Source organism: Palaemon carinicauda, chromosome 31 (genome assembly GCF_036898095.1).
Source record: "Palaemon carinicauda isolate YSFRI2023 chromosome 31, ASM3689809v2, whole genome shotgun sequence".
Classification (NCBI taxonomy): Eukaryota; Metazoa; Arthropoda; class Malacostraca; order Decapoda; family Palaemonidae; genus Palaemon; species Palaemon carinicauda.
This window is the reverse complement of record NC_090755.1, coordinates 84,671,643-84,686,642: the sequence shown is the minus strand read 5'-3', so window position 1 is coordinate 84,686,642 and position 15,000 is coordinate 84,671,643. Positions and strand designations below refer to the sequence as shown.

At 27.7% G+C, this 15,000-nt stretch overlaps 1 protein-coding gene across 1 annotated transcript in view; it reads right to left on the bottom strand.

Moving 5' to 3' along the window:
* LOC137624830 (uncharacterized) overlaps window positions 1-15,000 on the bottom strand; it is a 262,657-nt gene that overhangs the window by 137,928 nt on the left and 109,729 nt on the right. Inside the window, 2 exon segments of the mRNA XM_068355781.1 lie at window positions 911-1,126; window positions 10,017-10,103. Of these exon segments, the coding sequence (XP_068211882.1) occupies window positions 911-1,126; window positions 10,017-10,103 (303 nt within the window).

Sequence of the window (15,000 nt, the reverse complement as noted above, 5' to 3'; positions counted from 1 at the left end):
GTTATCAGCAAGTGCATTTTGTCAATAGTTAAATAATCTATATTTCTAATATTTTACATAATTATGTATCGTAAGTATCCCTACAATAGTCACTGTAAGTCAATAAGCGCTTAGCAGTTATCAGTAAGTGCATTTTATGTCAATAGTTAAATTATCTATATCATTAATATTTTACATAATTATGTATCGTAAGTATCCCTACAATAGTCACAGTAAGTCAATGGGGCTTAGCAGTTATCAGCAAGTGCATTTTATGTCAATAGTTAATTCATCTATATTATTATTTTATATTATTATGTATCGTAAGTATTCCTACAATAGTCACTGTAAGTCAATTGGGCTTAGCAGTTATGTTTTAGCTAGTGCAATTTATGTAAACAGTTATATTATCTATAATATTAATATTTTACATGATTATGTATCGTAAGTATTCCTACAATAGTCACTGTAAGTCAATTGGGCTTAGCAGTTATCAGCAAGTGCATTTTGTCAATAGTTAATTCATCTATATTACTAATATTCTACATAATTATGTATCGTAAGTATTCCTACAATAGTCACTGTAAGTCAATAAGCGCTTAGCAGTTATATTTCAGCAAGTGCATCTCATATCTTTAGTTATATAATCTATATTATTAATATTTTACGTAATTATGAATCGTAACTATACCTACAATATTAAGGTCCATAGAATAGACCAGTAAGGCTATATGTTAATAATCTTAACCACTAAATACAACTTACAATATAAAAAAGCATTTTATAAAACCACCATTGCACAATACAGTATTACGAGCTAAACAAACCATTCGCAGGATCAAAACTAAAAGATAAAACTGTTAAAAATAATCTAATAAATAGCATCTAGGCAGCCAACTCCTTCGACTATTCCCTATTCCCTATTCCTCACTTGGAGGACGAGCCGCCCCTCGAGTCTCCTCCGTCCTTCGGGGTGGAGGCGTCCTCATTGACGCGCGCCAGCAGCTCGGCCGTCATGTCCGAGCGGGACCTTTTGTATCCTTCGTACTCCTCGCGAGTCCTGGGGGACGACACAAGGGAATCCCTGGAGCCATATCCGCTGGAGGACTCCTTGTTCCCTTCGTCATCTTGTCTACGTATGAAGGTGCTGGTATCCCCACAAACAAACACACACACACACACACACACACGCACACGCACGCACATACACATAAACAGGGGGACAAACCGTACAGTCGAAGGGTTGGTAATCGTGGGGCGATGGAGGGAAAGAGAGAGAAAGGGTTTTTTGTTAGAAAGCGCGTTTGGAAAGCGAGCGGTTTTTTTAAGGGGGGGGGGGGCGGGGGTGTTTTTTTTTTATTATTAATAATAATGTTGCTGCTGGACATTTAGTTTTAGTTAAGCATTAGCTTATTTTTTTTCATTTTAATTATTCATTACTTTTCTTGTAGTTTGCTTTTTTTCATTTTAATTATTCATTAATTTTCTTGTAGTTCGTTTTTTTTAATTTCAATTGTTCATTAATTATCTTGTATTTTTTTTTTCATATTAATTGTTCATTACTTTTTTTGTAGTTTTTCTTTTTAATTGTTCATTACTTCTCTTGTAATTTATTTATTTCCTTATTTCGTTCCCTCACTGGGCTATTTTTCCCCTATTGGAACCTTTGGGCATATAACATCCTGCTTTTCCAGCTTAACTAATAATAATAATAATTTCTAATGTGTTGGTTTGTTTGGATATAGTCTTCTGATGTTTAATTTGGATATTATAAAAAAAAATTACATTTTAATCCTTTGACCTTTGACCTGACTGATGTGACATTATAAACAATGCTGTACTTGACGTCTCCCTCTGAAAACTATAATAACTTTTTTAAAAAAACTGATCAAAATAAAGATGGAAAGACATGGGAATATTTCGAAAATTTAATTATCTCATAAATGATCAAAATAAAAAATATGATTTCCAATAAAAATCATAATAGTTATTAAACTTTAAATAAAAAAACTTCAAGTAGAAATATAAAAATTATGGAATATGAAGAGATATATTTAAAAACAAAGTATTTAGAACTGATAAAAAAATATGAAAAATGTATGATTCTTTTTAAAGCAAGCGGGTAATTGAAATCAAGGCAATTTATACAATAAATTTTCTCATCAATAAATGGGGAAGTATAAAATCATCAATTTAAAAAGCGTATTAATTGGAATTAAGACAATTTAAAAGCTAAATTTTCTCATCAATAAATAGGGAAGTATAAAATTACCAATCTAAAAAGCGTATTAATTGGAATTAAGATAATTTAAAAGGTAAATTTTCTCATCAATAAATAGGGAAGTATAAAATCATCAATTTAAAAAGCGTATTAATTGGAATTAAGACAATTTAAAAGCTAAATTTTCTCATCAATAAATAGGGAAATATTAAATCATCAATTTAAAAAGCGTATTAATTGGAATTAAGATAATTTAAAAGCTAAATTTTCTCATCAATAAATAGGGAAGTATAAAATCATCCATTCAAAAAGCGTATTAATTGGAATTAAGATAATTTAAAAGCTAAATTTTCTCATCAATAAATAGGGAAGTATAAAATCATCAATTTAAAAAGCGTATTAATTGGAATTAAGACAATTTAAATGCTAAATTTTCTCATCAATAAATAGGGAAGTATAAAATCATCAATTTAAAAAGCGTATTAATTGGAATTAAGACAATTTAAAAGCTAAATTTTCTCATCAATAAATAGGGAAATATTAAATCATCAATTTAAAAAGCGTATTAATTGGAATTAAGATAATTTAAAAGCTAAATTTTCTCATCAATAAATAGGGAAGTATAAAATCATCCATTCAAAAAGCGTATTAATTGGAATTAAGATAATTTAAAAGCTAAATTTTCTCATCAATAAATAGGGAAGTATAAAATCATCAATTTAAAAATAGTCTTAATTGGAATTAAGATAATTTAAATACTAAATTTTCTCATCAATAAATAGGGAAGTATAAAATCATCCATTCAAAAAGCGTATTAATTGAAATTAAGATAATTTAAATGCTAAATTTTCTCATCAATAAATAGGGAAGTATAAAATCATCAATTTAAAAAGCGTGTTAATTGGAATTAAGACAATTTTAATGCTAAATTTTCTCATCAATAAATAGGGAAGTATAAAATCATCAATTTAAAACGCGTGTTAATTGGAATTAAGATAATTTAAAAGCTAAATTTTCTCACCAATAAATAGGGAAATATAAAATCATCAATTTAAAAAGCATGTTACTTGGAACTAAGACAATTTAAATGATAAATTTTCTTATTAATAAATAGGGAAGTATAAAATTACCAATTTATAAAGCGTGTTAACTGGAATTAACACAATTTAAAAGCTAAATTTTCTCATCAATAAATTGGGAAGTATAAAATCATCAATTTAAAAAGAGAATTTTAGCTAAACAAATTTGTTGACCGACTTAATTTAAAAGAAAAAAATTAGTAAACATTAAAGCCGCAGCGTTATAGCTTTATAGAATGTGTTATGCGGATGTAATAAACCATGAATTACAGTTAATTACGCGGTTATAAACGACACAGTAATGTACGATAACTTCCTTTCTTTCAGTACGATAACCTCCTTTCATTACGGGTCACGTGGCATGCTGAGGTGGCGGATGATGAGGGTGGATGGATATTTTTTTCATAGGTTGGTGCAATTTTTCCTCACATGGGGCGGAAAGTCGAAAAAGGAGGTTTCCAGTTTGATTGATATTTAATGTACTTTAATATGAATAATTCATTATGGCATGATGAATAATATCGGATTTAAATGTACTTTAATATGAAAGATTCTTTAAATGATGAATAATATGTGATTTAAATGTACTTTAATATGAATAATTCATTATGGCATGATGAATAATATGTCATCTAAAAGCACTTTAATATGAATAATGTATTTTGGCATGATGGATAATGTCAGATTTAAATGTACTTATTGATATTTAATGTACTTTAATATGAATAATTCATTATGGTATGATGAATATTTGTTTTAAATGTACTTTAATATGAATAATGCAGTATGACACGATGAATAATATGTGATTTAAATGTACTTTAAAATGAATAATTCATTATGGCATGATGAATAATATCAGATTTAAATGTACTTTAATATGAATAATTAATTATGTCATGATGAATAATATGTGCTTTGCAAAGCATATCAATCTACATACAATTAATGTTTTTACTTTGAATATGCTTTAATTTGAGTAATTCATTATGGTATGATGAATAATATGTGCTTTGTAAAGCATATTAATCTACATGCAATTAATGTTTCCATTTTGAAAATATATTACAGAACTTTTTAAGTACTTAAAAATAAAATAATTAAATAAAAGTAAGAGAATTAATGAAGGCATTGAACTAAATAGAATAATGAATACCACAAAAATAGGTAACTAAATTTTACATTATTCGTAAAAAACGACAAAGATGAAGAGAGAACAAACTTAATTATGTATTGATATTAAAAAAAAAATTCAATAAATTAATCTCATTTTTTGTTTTTGGTATCTGAAACTACTTTTTTCCATAACTGACATTAAAACGAAGAAAAATATGAAAAAAAAATATTTGTGATATTTATAAACTTAAAACCTCATTTCTCGACTTTCAAAGTCAACTAAAAAAAAATTTCAAGGTAAGAAATTTATTAGCAGCAGTAAAATACCATGTTCAGATTCCCATGTGAATTTTAATAATCATATGTACCGCAAAATTCATCAAGGCAATGCTAGAACAAATGAGATATAGTTTTGACGTACAAATTAAATAACTTCAAAACATTATAATGTTATTTTGATTCAAGTTATAAATTTCACATGTGTTTTACTAAAACATTTTTTTTTTGCTTAGAAACTGTTGGCAGTCATGTTATAAAATGGGCGTGGCTTATTCATCAGCACGAAATGAAAACATAAAAATTTACACTTGAAATAAATATCTTTTAAATAAAATTGTATAAAAACATACCAAGGACTTTTTAAACCATTTCGATAAATATTTGCTGAGATCAAAATTAACGTAATGAATTTGTCAAAAACTCACTGAATATTTAAGAATATGAACTTGGAAAATATCTGATAAATATTAATAAATTTGTATAATAAATAACAAATGACTGCATAAACCATTCAGATAAATTCTGGCAATGAATATACCAGAAACTGATTAAATATATAATATCTGAAAATTATCTGATAAAATGTCTATAAACAAAATTGCCATGGACTGCTTAAACCACTTAGATAAATATCTATTGGGATCAAAATTCGTCACCCTAATAAACTAACTGCCTAAGTCCTTTTCTCCACTTGTTGGGAAATCAACAAAAAAACCTTCTCATTTCCTAATTCTTTATATCATTGTCTTGAGCTTCAATTCACAAATTCTTAACAGAAGAATTTGTCAATTAGAATTTGTTAATTGAAGCTCAACACAATGATATAAATAATTAGGAAATGAGAAGGTTTCTTTTTCATTTCCCAACAAGTGGAGGAAATGACTTAGGCAGTTAGTTTATGAGGGTGACGAATCAATGAAATGAATTTCCCAGAAACGTATTAAATATATAAGAATTTAAACTTAAAAAATATCTGATTATTAAATTCTTATAAAAATAAAAATACCAATGACTGCCTAAACCATTTAGATGAATATTTAAAATTCCAAATGAATGTAATGAATCGGCCAGAAACTGACTAGATTTGTGTATATCATTCATTCTAGAGTTGCCTTGATTTCCATCCTTCATATTTTTAGTACTGTCTTACCACAAAAGGATCTCATGCAAGTCCTATAGGAGACCCCAACGGATAAGGAGGGAGAGCTGGAGAGTATAAATCATGGATTAAACAGAGAAAAAAGATCAAATGTAACGTCCAAAGGAGAGACACCCTTTCGATAAAACATGAGAGAACTTCAAAATAAAAATGTATCTGAAACATTTCTTAGTTGGTGTATTGTCCTAGATTTTCCATCAAAGACAAACATTTTGACTCGAGGTGTAAATAGTCATGAATTTGTTAATCTTCAAAGGTCATTGTCCAAATAATGATAAGAAGAAAATGATAAGATAAAGGAGAGGAATCACAAAAGAAAACCAAGAGAAGAAAATAAGTCTTATAAAGTACTGAATTACCACTGGTCATATCACAAAACATTTTGGAAACAAAAAAAAAATATATACTAAACATTTAACTTAGAAGTGAACTGCGTTAGCATATTAACAAATTACAGGAGCTGAACTATGTGGGTGTTGACAGTTCGAATGTTTAGCAGAATATGGACAAACTATAGGAGATGAATTATGTTGGTTTTCACAGTTTGAATGTTTAACAGAATATGGATAAACTATAGGAGATGAATTATGTGGGTGTTGACAGTTCGAATGTTTAACATATTATGGACAAACTATAGGAGATGAATTATGTTGGTGTTGACAGTTCAAATGTTTAACATATTATGGACAAACTATAGGAGATGAATTATGTTGGTGTTGACAGTTCAAATGTTTAACATATTATGGACAAACTATAGATGAATTATGTTGGTTTTAACCATTTGAATGTTTTACAGAATATGGATAAACTTAGGGAGTTAAATTATGTGGCTTTTGACTGCTTGAATTTTTAACAGAATATGGAGTACCTAATGGGAGTAAACGCCCCTATTACCATGGTTAAACAAAACCAGAAATATATTAAATCTAAAACTTGGGAGTGAAATGCATTAGCATATATACAAACTATAGGAATTGAATTATGTTAGTTTTGACTATTTCAATTTTTAACAGCGTATGAAGTACGTAATTGGAGTAAAAGAGTCTCCTATTATAAATCTTTGATATAATGGTAAAGATTAAACGTCTCTGGTTTCAGTTCCAGTCTCATGAGACTAGATGCTCACCAGAACGTCAGCCTGGCAAGCGCAACCCCCGTTTACTACAGTGTCCAACCACAGCAGTGGCCTCCCCAGTAAACATCTTAAACTCACGATCCAGGCCTGGGATCGATCTGCTGACATGCAAATGCTAGGCAAACACGTTACCAATGTGGTAAAACAACATTTTCCACCTGACAGAAGCCAATAACTTTACAGGAATGTGAAAATGTACTACTAATAAGTATTTATAAAGTGCTATGAAACATCTGTAACAAGACTGTATTTTGTAATAAGTTACACAGTAAGACAGACCAATTTCTTAAAAATGGTACTTTACATTACAGGAATGTGAAAATGTACTACTAATAAGTATTTATAAACTGCTATGAAATATCTGTAACAAGAATATATTTTGTAATAAGTAAGACCAAGGTTTGGGTGGATGGATGGTGTGAAGAAAGCTCTGGGTGATAAGAGGATAGATGTGAGAGAGGCAAGAGAGCGTGCTAGAAATAGGAATGAATGGCGAGCGATTGTGAGGCAGTTCCGGTAGGCCCTGCTGCTTCCTCCGGTGCCTTAGATGACCGCGGAGGTAGCAGCAGTAGGGGATTCAGCATTATGAAGCTTCATCTGTGGTGGATAATGTGGGAGGTTGGGCTTTGGCACCCTAGCAGTACCAGCTGAACTCAGTTGAGTCCCTTGTTTAGGCTGGAGGAACGTAGAGAGTAGAGGTCCCCCCCCCCTTTTTTTTCATTTGTTTATGTCGGCTACCCCCCAAAATTGGGGGAAGTGCCTTTGGTATATGTATGTATGTATGTATGTAAGACCAGTTTCTAAAAGTGTAACTATACATTGCAGGACTGTGAAAATATAAAACTAAAAACTAATTATAAACTGCTGTGAAATATCTGTAACAAGACTATATTTTGTAAATTACACAGTAAGACTAATTTCTTAAAAGTGGAACTTTACATTACAGGAATGTGAAAATGTACTACCCCTTTCACCCCCAAAGGAAGTACCGGTACGTTCTTGCAAAACACTGTTATATACATGTTTTTACATATTTTTGATAATCTTATGAAAAACTTCAGGCCTTTTCCAAAAGAATGAGACCAACCTGACCTCTCTAGGACAAAAATTAAGCCTGTTAGAGCAATTTAAAAAAAATATATATAGCAAAATGTGCTCGAAAGTTAACCTTATGGTGGGGGTAAAATGGCTACTAATAAGTGATTATAAACTGCTATGAAACATCTGTAACAAGACTATATTTTGTAATACGTTATATTGTAAGACCTCTCTAGGACAAAAATTAAGCCTGTTAGAGCAATTTAAAAAATATATAGCAAAATGTGCTCGAAATTTAACCTTATGGTGGGGGTAAAATGGCTATTAATAAGTGATTATAAACTGCTATGAAACATCTGTAACAAGATTTTGTAATAAGTTATATTGTAAGAACACCTCCTAATAATTATCCCTTTAACCCCCAGGTTATTTGGAAATTTCCAGCCCTTAACCCCCAAGGGGTTATTTTTTTCCCAGCACATTTTGCAGTATATATTTTCTAAATTGCTCTAACAGCCTTAATTTTTGTCATAGAGAGGTCAGGTTGGTCTCATTCTCTTGGAAAAGGCCTGAATTTTTTCAAAAAATTATCGAATATATAGCATTTTTTTGCAAGGACGTACCGGTACATCCATGGGGGTAAAGGGATGGCTTTTGTGAAACGTACCAGTACGTCCTTTGGGGTAAAAGGGATAATACTATTATCTCTGTTTTGTGATATGACCTTTTGGCACTCAGTGACCACCAATAAAAAAAGACCATACAGATTCTGCTGTCTCAAGATGGCATACTCACCTCGAAATTTAGAGAAGATATTTTTTTTCCAACAGGTCTAATTGACTGACTGTCTACCAGTATGGTTAAATTAATCATAAGAATTTAGACACTTATAATGTGTTGTCTATGAGTTCTTGGAGAAGTAAACTTAAATAAAAAAAAAACTTACAGTGTCGAATTAAGTCATTCGTATAAAAAATCCACCAGCAGTAATGTAGTCTTTGCATGTTATTGAACTAATAGCTCATATAAAGTAGATAGAATAACCTTATACAGAATATGGGAAAATGATGAGCTTACCTACAGAATTCAAGGATACATAGGCCTACAAAGTACACTAATTACAAAGTAAAAAAAAAAAAACTAGCCTAGTGAAAAATCGAAAAAACAGGCCTATTAAAATACACCAGTTATCTTGCAGCAGTCAACTGGGCCAAGATGCATTATATATATATATATATATATATATATATATATATATATATATATATATATATATATATATATATATATATATATATATATATATATATATATATATATATATATATATATATATATATATATATATATATATATATATATATATATATATATATATATATATATATATATATATATATATATATATATATATATATATACATATATAAACCCACACACCATTCTACAGCACCAGACAGGACAAGATGGATTCACAAATGAACCTAAGATATACAAAAGTTATAAAAAACACAGGCCTATAAAATTACACCAAACCTCTTATTGCACACAAACAAGGCAAGATGCATTCACAAATGCACTTAAAATATACAAAAAAAATGAAAAAAGGGCCTATAAAATTGCACAATCTCTCTTACAACACCCAACATTGTAAGATGCATTCGCAAATGAACTAAATATATATATATATATATATATATATATATATATATATATATATATATATATATATAAAATATATATATATATATATAAAAACAGGCCTATCAAAATACACAAACTCTTACAACACCCAACATTGTAAGATGCATTCATTAATGAACTTCAACAAAAATAAAAAAAATAAAAAACAGGCATAAAACACACCAATCACCTTACGACACCCAACATTGTAAGATACATTCAGAAATAACTTAAAATTATGAAAAAAATTAAATATACGACCTAAAGAGATTGAAAATTGAAAAATTGAAAAATTTAAAATTTTTAAAACAAATCTGAATGACGTACTTGGTATTACTGTCATAGCTGCTCAAGGAGTTGAGGGATGTATTAGAGCCAGACTGATTCTTCACACTCTGGTGATCATTGTAGTCCCTGGAAAAAAAGGTCAAAGGTCATCTTCATTCATAACAAAAATCAACTTTCTTTTTCTATATGCTAAAAAGATGGCGGATGTCATAAACCATATGGGTATTTTAATATTATTACTGTTCTTATAGTATTTTATTTTGATTGTATTACTTGTCTTGTAATGTACTTATTTCCTTGTTCGCTTTCCGCACTGGGATATTTTTCCTTGTTGGAGCCCTTGGGCTTATAGCATCTTGCTTTTCCCAACAGGGTTGTAGCTTAGCTTCTAATGATAAGGATAATAATAATAATAATAATAATAATAATAATAATAATAATAATTAATAAGAATAATAATAATTAATAATAACAATAATAATAATAATAATTAATAATAATAATAATAATAATTAATAAGAATAATAATAATAATTAATAATAATAATAATAATAATAATAATAATAATAATAATAATAATAATAATAATATAAAACATTTTAAAAACAGTAACAACATTAAAACAGATTTTGTATATATAAACTATAAAACTATAAACTATAAAAACCTGAACATTCACTATACCCTTCATTTGATGCTGAACATAAAAACACCAAAACAAAATATTTACAATAATAATATTACAGACTGGATTTATTTCGCATTTCTGATAAAAATCCAGAAATTTCAAAAATATTTTAGATCAATGGTTCCCAAACTGGGGGGGGCGCGCCCCACTAGGGGGCGTGAAGTCATCTGCTCGAAATTACTTGTTTAATAGGATAATAAAATCATTAAAAGAACAAATATGTCATTACATACATGCATCCATCTCACTAAATTTGACCAAAAATTATGCCTTAGTCTCATAAGTATTTCCAAATATTATATGCCATGTTTTCAAAATATCTATTCTTAAAATTGCAACTCAATTTTGCCAATTTGCTAATGTTCAAACTTTTTTTTCGCTCACTTTGAACCAAATGTTTCATTTTTAGTTACTGAAATGTACTATTATTTGTTTGAGTGGCTTTCATTATTAAAATATAATACAAACAGAATTCTGTTTTTCTGTACAATGCTAGGATATAAATGTAAGAATCATTTCATATAAAAAAAAAAGAGAGGAGTGGGGGCGTACGGGTCTACTGGAAGCAAAAAGGGGGCGTCAGGTAAGATAGTTTGGGAACCACTATTTTGGAGGCATTGAAAGATAACTTATTCGTTTATAAAACAATGTGGGATATACAGACATATTACGAATTGAACTGTCTATCTCAACATCATTCAAATTAAAAATGATTGATATTGGTCGTATCACATTGCTGTTTTTTTTTCATAGTTATTATAGTGGATAATTTGATTGACGTTAAATTAGAATTGTCTGGGGAAATAACAAGTCTAATTCTGTTATATTCATGGGAATCATTTATGGCTAGTTTTAATTCCATGTAAAAATATTAGAAGCAAAAATCTGTAAATATTTCATGAAAAAAAAAACAATCAAGAAAATGAGTTGAACGAATAGGTCAGAATTTTTTCGTGGAAAACTCTACGGGGGTAAATACCACAATTTCACTACGAAACACGGCGGGTCCAGTCACACGAATATTAGAATCAGATATTTGTTATTATTTCATACATAAAAATTAAAAGAAAATACACGCAAAATAAAAAAAAAATGAGGTGAACGAATATTTCAGAATTTTCTCGTGCTAAACTCTACGGGACAATTATCCTAATTTCACTACAAAACTTTGTGAAGATTCAGTCACATCAAAATCAATATCATTCCATGGAACAAGAATTAGAATCTGATTTGTTCTAATACATCATGCGTAAAAAGTGAAATAAATAAATAAATATATATATATATATATATATATATATATATATATATATATATATATATATATATATATATATATATATAAATAAATAAATAAAAGCCAAATCAAGAAAATGAGTGACCGAATATATTTGTATGTCCCCGTGCGGAAACTCTACGGGAAAGCTATCCTAATTTCATTTCGAAACGCATCTCCCAACTTTCCAGCGACATAAAAACCGATGCCATATCATGTTCTGCAAAGATGGAAGGGATAAAGTCCTTGGATGTCTTCGAGAGAGACCTTGGCATTACCTCCAACAAACTGGGTTATACTGGCATCTTTCAACACATGCGTAAATAAACACCATGGCGAAAGTAGGTCACCAAAATCCATCAAATGCAACAATTTTTTTTTTTCTTTTGGTAATGGTCGAACGATGTCGTCATTACCTTGGGACTGATTGGGAACGAGCTTGCTTGAAGAAAATTAATTCATGGTTTCAAATAGATAGTAAAAAAAATATTTGTTTTTCAAATAATTAAAGATTAAAAAATAATTCTTCATGATAAGTTTTCTTCCAGAATATTTGTCATGCAAGATTTGTGAAAATTTTGTAAAATGAGATATTTTCATTATCCAGCGTGTGATTCTATGGAAACTTATATAGCAAAAAGACTGTGCTTTCACAGACACAGCAATTTAAATATTTGTTTCTCAAATTAAAAAAAAAAATCCTTCTTCATGATGAAATTTTGTCCCAGACCATTCACCAAGCAAGATTTTTTTTTTTTGGTAAAATTAGATATCATCATTATCCCTCATAAAATTCTAAGGATAACTATTTAGTGAAGAGATATGTAAACTATTTAATTCTAGAAGTCGAATTCACACTAGAACTAGATAAATCGCAAAAATAGAAATTGAATGATTATTATTATCATTATTATTACTACTACTACTACTACTACTACTACTACTACTACTACTACTACTACTACTACTACTACTACTACTACTACTAACTAAGACACAACCGTAGTTGGAAAAGCTAGATGCTATAACCCCAGGAAACAATTATTATTATTATTATTATTATTATTGTTGTTGTTGTTATTATTTTTATTTTTATTATTATCATTATTATTATCGTCTTTATTATTATTATTATTATTATTATTATTATTATTATTATTATTATTATTATTATTATTATTATTACTAGCTAAGCTACATCCGTAGTTGAAATAGCAAGATGCTATAAGCCAAAGGGTTCCAATATGGAAAAATAGCAAAGTGAGGAAAGGAAATGAGGAAATAAATAAACGATATAAGAAGTAATGAACAATTAAAATAAAATGTTTTAAAAACATTAACAATATGAAAATGGACATTTTATATATAAAATAAAAAACAATTTCTCCATGTCCCTGAATAAGATCTTGCTGTTTTTTTTTAAACTTACAATATTTATATATCTGTTTTTATATATACATGCATTTATCTGCTTGCTAAAACTTATCTTTGCAGTTTCAAATATCCTATTATTTTTAATTTTCCATTCCCTTGTCTTTCGTCTTTGATTTTTCTTGTCCGGTTTTTCGCCTCTTTATCCATATAAATTTTCGTTAATTCTTTCAAATTTTTATACTTTTTTTATTTCTTTTCTTATTTATCTCAAAGAAAGTCGTTCTTGGGTCTATCTGCAACTCTGGCTATATCTATTTTAAGAGACTTTTTTTTTACATTGTCTTCATTATTTAATTTCATTCTTTTTATAGATTATTTTTTTTTTCAAACTCCGAAATGTCATGTCTTTATTTATACTTTCATTTACTTCATAATAATTTGGCAATAATTTCAACATTCCAGTTCTTTCTCTTTGTATTAAATATTCAAATACGATTAATCATTAACATAATCTAAGGGACAAATTACTTAAAACCCTCATTAATAAAAGTATTGATTCAGTCAATATTTGAAGAGGATTTTACTCATATCGTTTAATTATTTCCTTATTTCCTTATTTCCTTTCCTCACTGGGCAATTTTTCCGTATTGGAGCCCTTGGGATTATAGCATCTTGCTTTTCCAACTAGGGTTGTAGCTTAGAAAATAATACTTATAATAATAATAACAACAACAACAACAACAACAATAATAATAATAATATCAATAATAATAATAATAATATTAATCTTAATAATAGCAATAATAATAATAATAATAATAATAATAATAATAATAATAATAATACTACTAATAATAATAATATTAATAATGAAAATAACAATAATAATGACAATAATAACAACAACAACAATAATAATAATAATAATAATAATAATAATAATATCAATGATAATAATTTCATCTTAATAATAATAATAATAATAATAATAATAATAATAATAATAATAACAACAATAATAATAACAATAATAACAACAATAATAATAACAATAATAACAATAACAAAAACATCAATAATAATAATAATAATAATAATAATAATAATAATAATAATAATAATAATAATAATAATAATATATTTAGGGACTGGAAAACTGTCGAGGAAATTCCATAAGCTCTTAAGAAATCTATATGGAAAATCAAAATCCCACTTATCCTTGGAATTGGCTGGACTGAATATTTATCAGGAAGAAAACCTTGAAGGAATTGCGTTTTCGACGTCAATTTTCTGTATGCTTATCGGGATTTATACTAGAGGCGTCAGAATGAAAGGAAAATATAACTGATATAATTTTACTTATGTTTATATATATATATATATATATATATATATATATATATATATATATATATATATACATATATGTATATATTTATACATATATATACATATATATATATATATATATATATATATATATATATATATATTAATACATGTATTAATATATATGCACACACACACACACACACACATATATATATATATATATATATATATATATTAATACATATATTAATATATATACACATGTATATTGATATAAATATATATACATATACTGTATATATATTAATATATATATACATATATATATATATATATATATATATATATATAT